Genomic DNA, 17218 nt, shown 5'->3' on the forward strand with positions numbered 1-17218 from the left:
CATTGGGTGTCAGAAGTGTTGATTTGAGTACAGAAAAGGAAATTAGTTTTTCTTTTACCTTGTTTTCTAACAGAACAGATTAAATAGGTTATTATTTTCAGGTTGAAAATTTTAAGAGAAATCAAATTTTAAACAGCACAAAGTCAAATTTCTGTAGTATCAACTCTCTGTTCTAAGTCCTAATAAAGCAGCAAATATCTTCAATGAACCCATATCTCTTTATCCTAACACTAGAGGCCCAGTGCATGAAATTCATGCACTGGGAGGGGGGGTGTGTCCCTCAGCCCAGCCTGCACCCATTCCAATCTGGGACCCCTTGGGGGATGTCTGACTGCCAGTCGGACATCCCTCTCACAATCCAGGACTGCTGGCTCCCAACCGCTCGCCTGCCTGCCTGCCTGATTGCCCCTAACCACTTCTGCCTGCCAGCCTAATCATCCCCTAACCACTCCCCTGCCAGCCTGGACATCTCTAACTGCCATCCCCTGCCGGCCTGATCGCCTCTAACTGCCCTCCCCTGCAGGCCTGGTCCCTCCCAACTGCCCTCCCCTGCCAGCCCAATCGCCCCCAACTGCCCTCCCCTGCTGGCCTGTACGCCCCCAACTGCCCTCCCCTGCTGTCCTGTTAGCCCCCAACTGCTCTCCCTTGCTGGCCATCTTGTGGCAGCCATCTTGTGATGACATGGGCATGGCCATCTTGTTTTTTTTTTTTTTTTTTTTTTTTTTTTTTTTTTTTTTCCAATTTTTTTTATTAAGGTATTATATGTGTACATATTTTACCATTGCCACCCCCCACCCCACTCCCATATATGCCCTCACCCCCCAGAGTTTTGCATCCATTGGTTATGCTTATATGCATGCATACAAGTCCTTTGATTGATCTCTTATCTCCCCCACCTCTCCCTAACTTTCCCCCTGTAATTTGACAGTCTGTTTGATGCTTTACTGTCTCTGTATCTATCTTTTTGTTCAAGTTTATAATGTTCTTTATTACCCATAAATGAGTGAGATCATGTGATATTTTTCTTTCATTGACTGGCTTATTTCACTCAGCATAATGTTCTCCAATTCCATCCAGGTTGCTGCAAATGATGAGAATTCCTTCTTTTTTATGGCAGCATAGTATTCCATTGTGTAGATGTACCACAGTTTTCTGATCCAGTCATCTGCTGACGGGCACCTAGGCTGTTTCCAAATCTTAGCTATGGTGAATTGTGCTGCTATGAACATAGGGGTGCATATATCCTTTCTGATTGGTGTTTCTAGTTTCTTCGGATATATTCCCAGGAGTGGGATTACTGGGTCAAATGGGAGTTCCATTTTCAGTTTTTTGAGGAAGCTCCATACTGTTCTCCACAGTGGCTGCACCAGTCTGCATTCCCACCAGCAGTGCACGAGGGTTCCTTTTTCTCCGCATCCTCGCCAACACTTGTTGTTTGTTGATTTGTTGATGATAGCCATTCTGACAGGTGTGAGATGGTACCGCATTGTTGTTTTGATTTGCATCTCTCGGATAATTAGTGACATTGAGCATGTTTTCATGTGTCTCTTGGCCTTCCTTCTGTCTTCTTTTGAAAAGCTTCTATTTAGGTCTGTTGCCCATTTCTTTATTGGATCATTTATCTTCCTTTTATTAAGTTGTATAAGCTGCATGTAGATGTTGGAGATCAAACCTTTATCAGTGATGCCATTTGCAAATATGTTCTCCCATGCAGTAGGCCTTCTTGTTGTTTTGTTAATGGTTTCTTTTGCTGTGAAAAAGCTTTTTATTTTGATGTAGTCCCATTTGTTAATTTTCTCTTTAGCTTCCATTGCCCTAGGTGCAGTGTCAGTGAAGAATTTCTTTTGGCATATGTCTGAGATTTTGCTACCTGTGGATTGCTCTAGTATTTTTATGGTTTCCCGTCTTATGTTTAAGTCCTGTATCCATTTTGAGTTTATTTTTGTGTATGGCGTAAGTTGGTGATCAAGCTTCATTTTTTTGCATGTATCTGTCCAATTTTCCCAACACCATTTATTGAAGAGACTGTCTTGACTCCATTGTATGTTCATGCCTCCTTTGTCAAATATTAATTGAGCATAGTGGTTTGGGTCAATATCTGGATTCTCTATTCTGTTCCACTGATCTATATGTCTGTTCTTGTGCCAGTACCAGGCTGTTTTGAGAACAGTGGCTTTGTAATACAGCTTGAAATCTGGTATTGAGATCCCTCCTACTTTATTCTTCTTTCGCAGGATTGCTGTGGCTATTCGGGGTCTTTTTTTATTCCAGATGAATTTTTGGAGAGTTCTTTCAAGGTCTGTGAAATATGCCATTGGTATTTTAATGGGGAGTGCATTGAATCTATAGATTGCTTTGGGTAGTATGGACATTTTAATGATGTTGATTCTACCAATCCATGAACATGGTATGTTCTTCCATCTGTTTACGTCTTCCTCTATCTCTTTTTTCAGTGTCCTGTAGTTTTCCGTGTATAGGTCTTTTACCTCCTTAGTTAAGTTTATTCCTAGGTATCTTAATTTTTTTGGTGCGATGGTAAATGGAATTGCCTTTTTAGTCTCTCTGTCTGTAAGTTCACTATTGGTGTATAGAAAGGCCATAGATTTCTTGGCGTTAATTTTGTATCCTGCTACATTGGGCATGGCCATCTTGTGACCACACTGGCATGGCCATCTTGTGACCACATGGGGCGGCCATCTTGTGTCAACATAGGGGCGGCCATCTTGTGCAAGGGCATGATGGTCAATTTGCATATTGCCTCTTTATTATATAGGATAACTGTCCTTGCAGCCTCTGATGGAGTGGAACAAATTTTCAGGCCCCTTTGTCTGATTTCCTTACCTCCTAGCTCTGGGAGTCTGATAAAGAGAACCCTTCAGTCTTGCTCCCTCCCTGGCATGAAGACAGTCTACAGGCAAAACACTCTCTACACATTGGGCTGAAATCATCAGTGCTTGACAACATTGCCCAATAGGATTTTCTGTGATGATGAAAATGTCTCTGTGCTGTCCAATATGGTAGCTACTAGACACTTGTGGCTATTGAGCATTTGAAATGTAGCTAGTGTGACTTTTATTTAAAATTTTTAAAATATATTTTTATTGATTTCAGAGATGAAGGGAAAGGGAGAGAGAGATGGAAACATCAATGATGAGAGAGAATCATTGATTAGCTGCCTCCTGCATGACCCCTACTGGGGATCGAGCTTGCAACCTGGGCATGTGCCCTGACTGGGAATCGAACTGTGACCTCCTGGTTCATAGGTCGATGGTCCACACCAGCTGGGCTATTTAACTTTTATTAATTTAAATTAAAGTAGCCACATGTAGCTAATGGTTAGCATATTGGACAGAGCAACTTTACAACTATTCTATTCAGTTCCTATGTTTAATCCAAGGGTTACACCTTGGTCATAGTTTGTTCAAAAGGCAATGACACCATTTGAAACCGAAGAATGATCCATCCCTGTGAAGCCTAAGCTATTAGGTTATTCCACCTATTTCTGGAATGTTTAACATAACTTACAGGCACAGGAAAGAGGGTTTGTCAAAGTTAGGTTTTATTCATAAAGAGGATATTAGCACTTTAATCACACATGTTGGAGGTAGATGGGAGAATCTTTCATACTTGCACAGTGAATCTTGTCTTGAAGATAAGGAGAAAAAAATACCTTACCCATCTCCCGAGGCCTGCCCAGAGCAGGCACTGAGAGTCTTCTTCACGCTATAACGCTAACAGATCTAACCCGGTCCTAAGATATCTCAGCACCTTAAGAGATCTATTAACTTGGATTATCGAAGGCATTTTCCATATGTTCGAGTTTCCTACTTCCAAGCAACCTCTACTGTGAAGCTGGTTTGGCACATCAAAGACTTTTCTTCACTCCCTCCTGAGATGAGGTCTGGAGAGTTCCAGCCAGTCATCCTTGCCTCAAAAAGTTCTCCATTCTACAGGTTTTCAGAAAAGTGGGAGGTTTTGTTGCCCTGTCTCCAAGTGATGTAGCCTAGAATTTCCTATGTTGTACAATTTAAAATACAGCTCCCAAAGCCCTTGACACTTAGCACATTGTTTTATAGGTAATTGTTTACCTATCTGCCTCCTGGCTAGACTTTTCATCCATTTATTTGTCCAGTAAGTACTGATTGTCTACTCTGTGCCACATCCTGTCGTAGGTGCTGGCAGCAGAGCAGAGAACAAAACAGACAAGGTCCCCCATGAACCTTAAGCTGTAATGGAGGGAAGCTGATAATAATTGAGTAAACAAATACGCATGAGAATTTCAGATAGTGATAAGTGTTATGAAGAAAATAATGTGATAGATAGACTAGGCGTCTCTTTTAGACAGTGTAGTCAGGAAAGGCCTCAGAAGAGGGGAAGTTTGAGCTGAGCTCTAAATACAAAGTTGCTGATAAACAGCCTAGGATGACAGCAGACAGAAAATCTATGTTTACCACTAGAGCAGGCTATTATTTTTATAATAACTTTTAAAAATTAATCTGAGAGAGAGAGAGAGAAACATTACTCTGTGTCCCCACTGGGGATGGAACCCAAGCCTAGGTATGTGCTCTGACCAGGAATCAAACCCACCACCTTTTGGTGCGTGCACAGGTCGACACTCTAACCAACTGAGTCACACCAGCCAGGGTTATTTTTACCTTTTGATAATGGTATTGTTGGTGTCTAAAATAATGCTTGGCTTTGAATAGGTTTGTATATAATAGCAACAATAATACAATAAGTAACATTTTAGCATAAGTAAATGTACGAAATGTTTATTTGAATTATCTTGGTTAATCCTTACAATAAGACACAAGACAGAGAAAGAAAATTAAGAGACAGTAAACCACTTATCCAAGGGCATGTAGTGGATAAGTGGCAAAATCATGATTGGCCCTAACCCAGGCTTCTGACCCCAGAAACGAATATTTAACCAATGTGCCACACTGAACTCCTGCATCTAGAATGCTTCCTAAAAATGTAGCTTTTTAGCACCAAGCCAACGCAACTGAATTGGAATATCAGAGGATAGGAAACCTTTTAACAAGCCCTCCAGAGGATTCTTAGGCACACTGAAGTTTAGGACCACTCTGCTTTGTTGAAGGGATGAATGAATGAGACAGGTCCTCTGCTATTTGTACTACCTTGTACACTGAGTGGCCAGATTATTATGATCTCTGAACACCTATGAGGCCCAGTGCATGAATTCGTGCATGGGTGGGGTCCGGCCAGCTTGGTCAGGGGGAGGGGACATGAGCGGTTGGCCAGCCTGCCTGCTAGTCAAACTCCTGGTGGAGAGGACAATTTGCATATTAGCCTTTTATTATATAGGATATACACTGAGTGGCCAGATGATTATGCATTCAGAGATCATAATCATCTGGCCACTCAGTGTATATTGCAAACTTCTAGGCCCCTAAGCTCTATAAATGCCCATTCTCTTAACATTTAGGCCCTTACCATGATACTCAGATCATTTTGACACTGTGTTACAAGAAAGAAGAAATCTCAATCTCCTGAGTCCTGAAGGATGGCTAAAGAAAACACCTTGACAAACCCTTCGGGACTAACATTCTCCCACCCACCACCACCCAAAGTCTAGTTTTAACCTAACCTAGGGACAACCTGAAATCAGACAGCTCCAGGGACATCAGGCCCTGTTTACCAGTTCAGGTAAGGTCTGGAGTCAGCCTCAAGATTTGGCTCCTCTGCCGAGCAAACCTGAAGTACACTCAGGACCTCTCAGCTAAGCCAGCCACCCTCTCCTCCAAACCCCCAAACCCCTAAAGCAGGCCTAGTCTTGTTAGTTCTTCAACTCCCCCTCCTGAGGGAAGGAGGAGGGAGCTGGGGATCTTCCAAACTGTGAGAGACCTGGGATTGAGCCACATCTTCCTGGAAACTAGGTTGGGGGATCTCCAGAGCGAAGGATTTGCATCTTGAAATAATGTCGCTTAGGTTTAGGGTTGACAAATAAAAATACAGGATGCCAAGTCATGTCCCACATATGACACGGGACGTACTTGTTCTAGAAAAGCATTTGTTGTTTGCCCGAAATTCAGTTTTAATCAGGCGTCCTGCTCTTTATTTATGAAACCTGGCAATCTACTTAGGGTACAGGCCTTTGGTAGGAACATTTAACCAGTGGTGTGGTCTCCACAAACATCATAAGCATCTGATCAGAAAGGACAGCAGGGGAGGACCTCCGAGGACAGGGAGCCATATAATAGGGAAGCCCAAACAGTGTGAGCGCCTGCGGGGATAGTCCTGTCACTTTCTGATCTTGGAGAGCATGGAGGGCGAGTGAGCTCCCGGGAGGGACTGGGTGGTTTCGGTACTACTCACCTCCCTCACCGTCTCCCAAATGTGTGCCCAGAATTACGGTCCTGTTCTGCGGGACCGGGAGACCACCCCGCCTGCACCCGTGCCGGGCCCCCGCCACCCGCCGAGGTTCAAGGCCCGAGTCCCTGCACCGGGGGCCCCGCCTCCCCGTCCCGCGCTGGCCCCGCCCCACTTTGTTATCCGACCCTTTGCTAGGTCAGCTGGTGCTGGCGTCAGGCAGAGGGATGGGCTGGCTCGGCTCGACCCGGCAGGGCTTGTTTACTATGGCTGATGATCTGGAGCAGCAGTGAGTTAACCCTGTCTCTTTCTCGTTCTCTCTGTCTCTCTCTAGCCCCTGATCCCGGGACTGTCTGTGGCTGAGGAACACTTTTAGACATCTTCCCGCCTTTCCTGTCTCAGGTCGGCCTCACGCGAGGGCTGGGGGCTGCCTTTGCTTGCTTTGCTTTTGCCCGGCAGAGGCGGCGGCAGAGCCGGGGGAGCGATGGGAAATAAGTTAGCCTTGCATGCAGCAACGTGATTCGAACTTCCCACGCTAGTCTCCGCGGTCGCTCTCCTCGTTCTCCTCCGCCCGCTGCACTCGGGGGTTAGATCCCGTGGGAATGTCTGAGACCCACCGAAGCATGCTTGTGGGATGCGGTTGCGGGGGGGTAGCAGCCAGGTCGGCCTGTCCGGATTGGCCCTGGTTTGGAAGTCGGGGGTGGAAAGAGCCTCCTTTCGCAGGGCACGGAGAGGGCAGGGGGAGGGGAGAAAGGCCTCCACCGCGCTGGAATGGGTCTACTTGGAATAATGAATGGGCTTGCAAGCCTTCTTTAGTTCTCACCCGCCGAGACACTTTGCAACTTGCGATCCTAGTTGATAATGTTCTGAATCTTCATAACTATCTTTTTTTTGCTGTGGTCTCAAAATTAGAGCTCTTGGGACTGGTGACCACTGCCTCAAGGGCATTGGGTTTGGGGCGCCACCTGTAGCTGGTGTGGTTAGCCATTTGCAGTCCCTAGGAGCCAGGCAAAGTTGCTTCCAGGAGAATGACTCAGCTCCCAGCCAAGCCTCGGTTTCACTAGCTCGGGGCCTTTTGTGGGTCCCGCGGTCCCCTTTTCAGACCAGCATCACTGGCAGTTTGCAAAAGGAATTAACTTTATGGCAATAGTAGCTTCCTGTGCTTGAAGAAGCTGCCCAGGAGAGTTGCTCTCTAAGATAACCTTTCCAAGAACTGTACAACAGCTACGGTGACTTAGGGAAACAATATTAGAGCTGGTTGAGATGCAGGTGGTTCGGCTCTTTTTTACAGATGAAGTCAGTGCCCATAGAAGTTAGAAGACTTGCCCAAGATCACAGACCCCACACAGAACCCCTTTCTGCCTTACCTCCGTCGGGATAAAAATGCTCTAGAGGGAAGAGACCACCCTGGCCAGCCTAAGTTCATGGCTAAGTGGCTTCTCTTCTCTTTGCCTGAACCCCCCTATCCCTACCCCTCACCTCCCCAATTGTATTAATCAGATTCAGTGTGCCAGACAATATTTCCAGTGCTTTACCCGCAACATTTTTGGTGAAGAAGAGAGGCAAAGTAAAACTCCCCTGAATATCTGCTGAGCAGCCCATAGTGCTGTTCCATGGAACAACTTTTCTCCTGAGTGCTGCAATGTGGGATCCAGATGCTTCAAGCTTACAAGGAATTCCAGTGGAAAATTAAAAGGGATATGAGTCTCCATAGGATTTGATTGATGAAACTGACAACTCTCATCTGGCTATAATGTCATTGATGTACCACTCTCAGCTGCAACCTCAGTATTTCTTTCAAACCTCAAACAATCATTGAGACTTGCTACTTGCCAAACAGCTTATGATTTCACTGGGGGAAATGTTTATAGGGAATTTATCTTGTGCTAGACTTTATGTATTTTAAGTGCATTAACTCGTTTAATCTTTATCTGTGAGGTAGATACTATTACTACTGCCCTTTTAAAGGTGAGGAAAGTTTGACACAGAAAGTGGAAGTCATATTGCTGGTACGTGGCAGTGCCAGGATTAGAATTCTGGCCTTCTGGCTTTAGATCACACCTCTGTTTCAGAAACCAGTGTGAAAATTATGTTCTATACTGTTAAATATTCATGTATGGCCTTGAAAAGCCGAAGCTGGAACTTCCAGAGAAGAAGTAATTTGAATCTGTGTTTTCTAGTTCTGCTTCTTTTTCTCACTAGCTGTCTGACCTCTTTGGGCATCAGTTTGGTCATCTGTAAAATAAAGAGATTGGGCTAGATGATTTCTAAGGGCCATCCTTATCTAAAGCTCTGTGCTTCAACTGATGTACCAGGATGCCCAGGGTGTGCTGGGGGGGAGGGGAGGAGGAGTTGTCAGTGATTCCTCTCGTTCTCCCACAGAATGCTCTGTGTGACTATACTAATGTTCACAGGCCTTTCCTATAGCTGGTGTGTCCATCCTATAATCCTCTTCACCCAGAAAAGAGAAATATATCATATGCGATGGAAAGGGAATAATAAAAACTCATTCATTGAGCATCTAATTTGTGCCAGGCACCTTATACGTTCCCTTACATATCTAAACGCTCAAAGACAGGCTGTTCATCAGGCCAAAGCCATTCTGCTCGAAAATGATAATACGGTGACTCAGATCCAAGGTGGGGTTTTTTTTATTCCAAAACTGGTGCTTTCATCTTGTACTCTGCAATGACTTAAAGTCCTGTGGATATGAAGGAGAAAGCAGAATAGCTTATCTTATCTGTTTTATTGCCTGCTATGGGAGATAAGAACTATGTGAGGGTTTTACTCATTTTATAATCTGGAAAACAAGGCCAGAGGCAACCTGTGTCCAGTCAGGGATTCACAGCAGGACTTGAACCCAGGTCTCCCACCTCTTGCTTGCTGCCTATCCCATCTCGTTGCTTAAGGATTTCCTGAGAGCCCAGCTGGGCACTGACAGTGCTCTATACTTCCAGGGGCTTGAAAGAGGGCACACACAAACTGCAGTGCCCTGCCAGGAGGGCAGGTGGCGTGGGAACTTGTCCTATTCTAAAGGAACATTCAGTCCTGGGGATAGCAAAAGATAACTGAGGCAGTAGTTAAAAGTGGTTTTTGTCCCCCTTACGATCTCCTGAAACATGAAAACCAGTGGCAAAAGGGTTTGTAAAGCTCAAATAAGATACATGTGAAAGTGCTTTGTAAACTGTAAAGTGCTGTGCACATGATATTCTGAGGATCTTTGAAACAAAGAGCATGTTGTTAATAGCCATTTACCAGAGAAGAGTAACAGTCTATCAGGCCGTGAGGGAATTGCTGACTGCCATAGTGGGAGGTCTCCTGAGCCTGGAAAACACCCTGTACCCTGATAACTCTTTTGTATCTGTTAGCAAGGCTCAGGGCATCAATGTTTCCTTTCCAATGTTGCCAATGAGCATCTCTGTGTCTCTTTGTCCCAGGCCTCAAGGCTGGCTGAGTAGCTGGCTGCCGGCTTGGCGCCCCACTTCGATGTCTCAATTGAAGAATGTGGAAGCCAAGATCCTCCAGTGTAAGTAGCAGGGACAGCCTGTGCCACCTCCCTCAGGAGGCCTAAGGAGGATTCGGGATCTTCCCAGAGCCTGGTACACTGAGCCCACTGACTCCTGATAAAAAATGTTTGGGGGTGGGAGGAAAGGTTGTCAGTGATCTAAGGGAAGAGATTTGTACAGAGGACACTGAATTCTATGATAATGGTTCCTCAATGTCGCCCTCCCTGTCCATCATGTAGTTCCTGCCACATCCCACAACTTCACCGCTAACCCTACACCAACTATGAGCACACAACACACACAAATACGCATATTCTCTCCTTGTCTTCCTTCTCCTACTCCTCTCTTCTTTCTTTCTCCCTGTCTGTTCTTCCAAACACACAAGCACTTCTTAGATTTACCACCTTGCAACCCAAGGACCAGCAAACAAGTCCTATATGCTCTAATATTACTATTTCCCCACCACTTCTCTGGTTTGAGACAGGAGTTAGAGATTCCCACAGACCAGCTCCTGGGCAGTGTTATATTGGGGCAGGGCATCCCATGGGCATCAGCAGCCACTGGCTCAAACAAGGCCCTTGGGCCACATCGCCCTGTTTTTCTCATATCTTACCGGCCCTGTTCTACTTCCCCAGCCATGGCTCGCCTCTTATGGGCCTGAGTAAGTACAACTGAAGAATAGCCACAGCTTTCAAGCTTTTGTCCAGGATCCAAGTGACTCCCCAGGCAGCTCTGGCATGTAATTGCCTTCACACCAGCAGAGCAAGCACTGCCCACCTTGGTCTGTCTCTAAGTGGAATAAGCCAATGGCTCACTTCACACCCGTCACACCCTCCACCTGTCTCAACTCCAGTTAAAAGCCCTCCTCCCAGATACCCTCAGTGAGGACACTTCTGTCCATCTGTCAAGCCCCAAGCACACAGGTACACGAGCGATGGATGCAGGAGCTCTGTAGGTTGGTGGAGTCACTGCCACCCTGTGCCCAAAGGGAGCCAGGCAAACAGCCTCAAGGAATAAGATGGCCACTCTTATTACCTATAGAGTAGATGGCCTACAAACTGCACTCAGAGTTTAACTCTTGGGGTGTATGGTGAGAGGGTTGTAAAGGGAAAGAGGTGAGGGAGGTCAGGTAGGTTTGGGAATGGAGGGACAGAGCTGAAGAGTGACCATCCAGGCAAAAAGATGATGCTGCCAGAAAAGAGACGTATTGCTCGCTCGGAATCCCCTCTCCCCAGGTCTCCAGAACAAGTTCCTGGCCCGGTACGTGTCGCTCCCAAACCAGAACAAGATCTGGACGGTGACCGTGAGCCCCGAGCTCAGGGATCGCACCCCCTTGGTGATGGTGCATGGCTTTGGGGGTGGCGTGGGCCTCTGGATCCTCAACATGGATTCACTGAGTGCCCGCCGCACACTGCACACTTTTGATCTGCTTGGCTTCGGGAGAAGCTCCAGGCCAACATTTCCGAGGGACCCGGAAGGGGCCGAGAATGAGTTTGTGATCTCAATAGAGACGTGGCGGGAGACCATGGGGATCCCCAGCATGATCCTCCTGGGACACAGTTTGGGAGGATTCCTGGCCACTTCTTACTCGATCAAGTACCCTGAAAGGTAAGAAGGACCTACCCTCTGGGTCATTTATCCAACTCCTTGCCTCACTGGGAACCTTCCGGTATTAATCTCCAATAGTTCTCTTTTTTCCTGGGTGATTTAAGGGCTATGGTATCCCCAAGCAAATACAGCTTTTCCTTTGTCCTCCTGTAGAGTTAAACACCTCATCCTGGTGGACCCATGGGGCTTTCCCCTCCGACCGACTGACCCCAGTGAGATCCGTGCACCCCCAACCTGGTTCAAGGCTGTGGCCTCTGTCCTAGGGCGTTCCAACCCACTGGCTGTTCTTCGAATAGCTGGGCCCTGGGGTGAGTAGCCTACAGATACAGAAACTATCTCCTCAAACCAAGGCTATCCCATTCTAGAAGCCCCACTGCTCTGGACTCCCATCATCCTCGCTTGTTCTTGAAAAGTGGGAAATGGACCTAGCATTGTTATTTTAAGCTATTAATCTGGACCAGATTTCTCTGTCTGCAGTTTCAGAAGGTTCTTTTTTTCTTTCATTTGCATGGAAAAAGCTTTCCTATGCAAGGGACAGATGGAGCAGAACTACTACTCTGTGCCTTGGTTAGACCCCCAGAGAGAGAGAGAGAGAGAGAAAGGGACGATGAGGGGACTCTTCCTCCGCTGAATTCTTACGCTACACGTGTGAGTTTATGGCAACCTGTTGGCGATTCAGCGTGGTAACCACCACTGGCTCCTACCTCTGCAGCTCACCCAGCACCTGCAGCAGGGAGATGTCAGAACCAGAGCCTCCAACACAACCCACAGTGTCAGGCAAGCCCCTCGAAACCATGCCCTGCTCCAGTCAGACACCACACCTTCACCATTTAGTAGCTGTCAGCAAACTCTGTGGCTGAAGGGAGGGAAGGCGTTCCGAGGGAGCCGGCCAGAGGAAGTGAAATCAATAGGCCCCAGGCTTCTGACCTCAGACTGCCAGCACCCTGACTTTCTGGGGAGCTTTTTTACTCTGATGAAGTGAAAAGCACATGCCCTTTATGGGAAGGGTTGGTGACCCTCTGTCTTACACTAATGGCTTATGTATACATGGTAATGTTCAATAGCCAATTATTGTGAGTTCATTGCAAATGGCTAAATAAGAGTTATCTCTCTAGGCCCTTCATGAGAAACAGAATGGCTCTGGATAAAAGAGAAATATGAGCATTTGAGGAGAAGGTAGGAGTTTAGGAGTAGCTCAGCTCTCACCACACTCCCGTTTTTGGACTTGCATCTGGCTGGGCTCATGCATGGGCATCAGAGCTCGTGTGGTTGTGGCAGTTGGCTGACAGCCATGAAGGAGGCCCAGGGCTCAGGGGACCCTGGCTGTGTCGCCCTCTGACCCCTTGCTTCTTACATGCAGAGAGAAGACCAGAAGAGAGGGGCCAGGTGTTGACCAGTAGGCCCCAGTTTTGACCATCTGTTGTGGGTGCCCTCCTGCTTGTTTATGAACTATATAAAGAAGGTGAAGAGAACAGATTGCTCTAAAACTGCCCCGAGTCTGAAATGCCAGGGTTAAGTTGGCCTCTTGACTCATATTATGTTACAGGCCTGAATATGACCGGCCTCTTGGGAGATGGTCTAGTTTCACTCACTACCTCAAGATGAAAAGGCTGTAAGGGTCCCAGGAATAGGAGAAAGGATGTGGGTGAAAGCTGTTCAAGCATGCACAGGCAGGAGTCTTTCCCCCACCACCCAAACTGGCCCCTCCATGCTCTCCTATCCCCCTCCCAGGGCCTGGCTTGGTGCAGCGATTCCGACCAGACTTCAAGCGCAAGTTTGCAGACTTCTTTGAAGATGATACTATATCAGAGTATATCTACCACTGCAACGCACAAAACCCCAGGTGAGAGCAGCGCCCAGCGCCAGCGCCAGGTGGGCAAGATAACACGGAAACTGCAGAACTGTCCCAGGATCGCTCTGTGCTGTGCTTCTTCTTCCACAAAGTTTTCATTCAGTGTGGGCAGCGATTTTCCAACCTCCCTCTCATGGCGCACATAAACTAATTACTAAAATTCTGCGGCACACCAAAAAGTATATTTTTTGCCGGTCTGACAAAAAAAAATAGGTATAATTTTGATTCATATATACTGGATGACTATTGTTGTGTTGGCTGCTGTCATTTTTTAAATTTGACAATCTAAAGGAAAAGAAGTCAGTGCCCCTGACTAAATAGTCAGGTAGTGCATGTTTTAAAAATTCTTGCAGCACATGGGTTGAAAATCGCTGACTTAGGAGAACAGAAGCGTGAGCAGGCTTGATCATTTCCAGAGACTTCCCCAGGGGTAGGCACAAAGGGATGGAGAAGATAACATTAATTAAAATTGCCACTGTCTCTCCAGGTGACCCTTACTCTTCTGTAGAGATAGGCGGTTATCCTGACAGGCAAGAGTCTGGAAAACATTTGAAAAGACTTTTTTTTTTTTTTACTAAAAGATGATATGAATACGGTATTTTGATAAAAGCAAAAAGAAAGAAGTCTTTGCCTGTCCCAGACTTGTAATTCCCAAATTTCCTTGTTACTGCCAGCCTGACATATCACCTGACAACTTCAGAGAACCTCCTTGCCTGTCTCCCTCTGCACACACGTGACTGTGTCTCTAGAGTACATTCCTACAAATAGAATCGCTGATTGAGAAAGTACCTATTTAAAAATTTAATTATGTGCACCTTGAAGTATTGTTGGGACAGCAATTCTTTCCAAATCTTTTGGACATTTCTGGGTGTCCCCAGAATCTTGAGAGGTTCATGTCTATGACTGCTCGTACAGCAGGCCCCATAAGCCTGCGACCCGCAGTCTTGCAGCTGAGAGCCAGGGCAGAGTCCAGGAGGCGATCTTCCCCTCAGGCCATGCTGTGTGTGTGGCTGAGACCTGGAGGCTGTTTTGGTGGCACCTCCTCTGTGGTGGCCGGACCCTAAACTGCTGGGAGGCACCTCAGGGGAGCCAAGTTCACTGGGAGCTGCAGCACTGCTCCGCCTCATTCCAGGCCTGCCCAGGTCACTGTTGTGAGCCAAAGCTGTGAAGAAGGAGGGGATTTGCATTCCATCAGTACTGTCTGAGCATTAGCCTCAAGCCCAGACAGCTTTCAGGCAGCGTGGGAACTGTCCATTCAACATTCCTCATGAGCTCCGCTAATTGAAGGGCGCTGCTTAGGCAGCAGTATAGAAACTCAGCTCAACAGTCAAATCAGGTAGCCCCCTGCTTGCTGCTCTCCACCCCGTCTTTCAGCCCCCACTGGGCTCGGTGCCAGTCTCAGACCCACTTGAGGCCCCTCACACACAATCCTAGCTAGCCCTTTCCTCAGAATGTTCCCCAGCCTGAGAACTAGTTCTGCATAATGCATGCAGACCCGTCATGATACGGCCTCAATTAGCTCTACCTGAGGGGATGACCAGGGAGCAGAGCAGATTTGATTGGCAGTCGTCGCTTCTCACACAACACAAACTGCTGCTCCCCCAGGTCTTCACAAGACTGATGTTTTATTCACAGTTTCCTCAGGAAACCCTTTGTACTACCATAGTACTCGCTCTTGAGACTCCACCTCAAATGAACTCCTGACCTTCTCCCTCCACCCCCAGCCGGCTAAGTCCTTAGTCTGTGTTCTCATAGCACTCCACTACCCTTTCATAATTCTTGGGAAATGTGTAGTTAATGAATCATATAATTCGTTATTTAATGCCTAAAGTGTGAGCTGAAATGTGTCTTGTTCATATGTCCCCTCACTCAGGTTAGGGCATGACACATCAATATTTTTTGAATAACTATTAACCCATTGCATTCTTGGACAATACTCAGTGTCCTAGGGGTTTTCACAAGTGTATCCCTCTAACTCTGTTTTGTGTTAAGAGGCCTCTAGAGATTCAGTCCTTTCTCCTAACCTTACCCATATTTAATGCGTCTCAAACCCAGGGTTTGAGAGGAATACCAGCATGATGAAGATACTGCCCCAGCCTCTGAAGAGACCAACAATTTGACATTTTATGCTGTGGCGTTTATTCTAATTCCTCGCCCTGTTTTGCTTCTTAGTGGTGAGACGGCCTTCAAAGCCATGATGGAGTCCTTCGGCTGGGCCCGGCGCCCCATGATAGAACGAATTCACTTGATTCGAAAAGATGTGCCCATCACCATGATCTATGGGTCCAACACCTGGATAGACACCAGCACAGGGAAAAAGGTGAAGCTGCAGCGGCCGGATTCCTATGTCCGAGACATGGTACGTTGGCCACCCAAGGAGCAGAACTGAGGTGGGAAAGCTGTGCATTGAATGCCAGCACATGTTGGTTGACTCTCAGCAAGGATGAGCAACGCAGGGTAGAGAGGGTGATGGAAGAGTCAGCAGGGAAAAGATGGTTGGGGAGTGTGGAAGGGCCAATTGATGAACCGATTGAGATGAGACCGTGGACTTGAAAGGTTTGGCTTTTTGTCATTTCATAATGAGGAGGCCTCTCACTTCTGTCCTTGTCCAGTAGCCAGGCACAGACATCATGCTACCCCTCCTGTAATTCCCACTCAAAACCAGAGCTGTGAACAGTAGAGTGAATGGTAGAGGCTGACATGAAGCCTTCCTACCACACTCCTGCCTTCCCTTTTTTTCTTCCCCCCTCATCCCTCATTTGCTAATGAGTGTGCTTAATTAGTCTGGCTGCCCATTGGGCCCTGGTTCACTGGGCCTGTGGGTAAAATGAGCAGGTCGGTGGTGGGACTAGCACGGAAGGCAAGATACAGTGAATGGTCCTGGGATAAGGAAAATGGGACATTGAGAGTCCTTGGCTCCTACAGGAAAGCGCCAGGATCCAGGGAGAAAAGTGGGCCACTGTTTCTGACAAATGCTCATGGGTGAGAGGAAGCAGGTCTAAAGGAAAAGAAATGGTCTGACAGCTTCCCAGTGCCTGGAATAAAGGGCTGACCCACCCTGGCGGTTCCTCTCTTCACAGGAAATCGAGGGCGCTTCGCACCACGTCTATGCAGACCAGCCACACATCTTCAATGCTGTGGTGGAAGAGATCTGTGACTCGGTTGATTGAGCTGCTCTCACTAGAGGAAGCGGAAGAAAGCCAGAGAGTCGCTCTCACCTCCCTGGCTGCTTACTCACCCTCTGTCCTTTCCTCACCAACTAACATGTGCCAGCCAGTCAGAGTCTTGGGCTGTTCCCAAGGCAAGAACACAGTGAAGAGTACTCCTGACCCCAAGCCAAGGGCTGGAGGCAGAAGCCACAACGAGGCCTTGAGCTCCCCACCCCCGGGGAAGAACATAAAGGGTCACTTAGTGCCACCCCATTCTCTCCATGCCAAGTGTTACCCAGATAGTGGTTGTGAAGGGCCTGTACTGAACCACGTCCCCTCCCTGCCAAAGTGGGGGGCAGCCTCTCTACCCCTGGACAAAGCAGAGGCTCCCACAGTCTTTCCTAGCTCCGGAACGTTTCTGGGGGTAGGTTCCACAAAAGAACATCCTCCTCCTTGCCCCCTCCCATGCCAGTGTCCAAGGTATGTTTGGGACCAGTTCCCACTTAGCTACCGAGGGCAGGTTCTGGAGAGTCCCTTGTTCTTCAGAGTCTCTCCCATGACCTGAGAGGTCATAGCCAAAGCCCTCATTAGCGGATGAGGAGCAGGCCAGGGCAGGACATGGCTGGCCCATGGTGAAATAGCTCTGCTCCAGAAAAGCTCAGGCTAGAACCCAGGTCTGCTGACACCTGGTGATGGTGCAGACTCCATTTGCAAAGGTTCAAGGCAGGCACCATTGCCATGAGGTAACGGGCCAAGGGGTAAGCCCATCC

General features: G+C 47.3%; 1 protein-coding gene across 3 annotated transcripts; it reads left to right on the plus strand.

Annotated features, from left to right (window-relative positions):
• The first annotated feature begins 6560 nt into the window (after positions 1–6560).
• Positions 6561–16730, plus strand: ABHD4 (abhydrolase domain containing 4, N-acyl phospholipase B). Of its 3 annotated transcripts, none has more exons than XM_008158542.3 (7): positions 6561–6622; positions 9771–9859; positions 11075–11447; positions 11601–11755; positions 13179–13290; positions 15472–15658; positions 16380–16730. In XM_008158542.3, the coding sequence occupies exons 1-7, from the start codon at positions 6561–6563 to the stop codon at positions 16467–16469; spliced, it is 1068 nt and encodes a 355-aa protein (XP_008156764.1). In that variant the 3' UTR covers positions 16470–16730. The 3 variants fall into 3 exon arrangements, with proteins under 3 accessions (XP_008156764.1, XP_027991073.1, XP_027991070.2); XM_028135272.2 differs by lacking the exon at positions 6561–6622 and adding an exon at positions 6629–6735; XM_028135269.2 differs by lacking the exon at positions 6561–6622 and having other exon boundaries at positions 9543–9859.
• The last annotated feature ends 488 nt before the right edge of the window (positions 16731–17218 follow it).

Source organism: Eptesicus fuscus, chromosome 5 (assembly GCF_027574615.1).
Source record: "Eptesicus fuscus isolate TK198812 chromosome 5, DD_ASM_mEF_20220401, whole genome shotgun sequence".
Taxonomy (NCBI): domain Eukaryota; kingdom Metazoa; phylum Chordata; class Mammalia; order Chiroptera; family Vespertilionidae; genus Eptesicus; species Eptesicus fuscus.

What these genes read in the sequence shown, in the direction of transcription:
- ABHD4 (XM_028135269.2), top strand. Translation starts at nt 9,568, where the DNA reads ATGTTGTTAATAGCCATTTACCAGAGAAGAGTAACAGTCTATCAGGCC. An exon ending in TCGATCAAGTACCCTGAAAG is followed by an intron (nt 11,448 to 11,600) that starts GTAAGAAGGACC and finishes GTCCTCCTGTAG; the next exon opens with AGTTAAACACCTCATCCTGG. An exon ending in TGCAACGCACAAAACCCCAG is followed by an intron (nt 13,291 to 15,471) that starts GTGAGAGCAGCG and finishes TTTGCTTCTTAG; the next exon opens with TGGTGAGACGGCCTTCAAAG.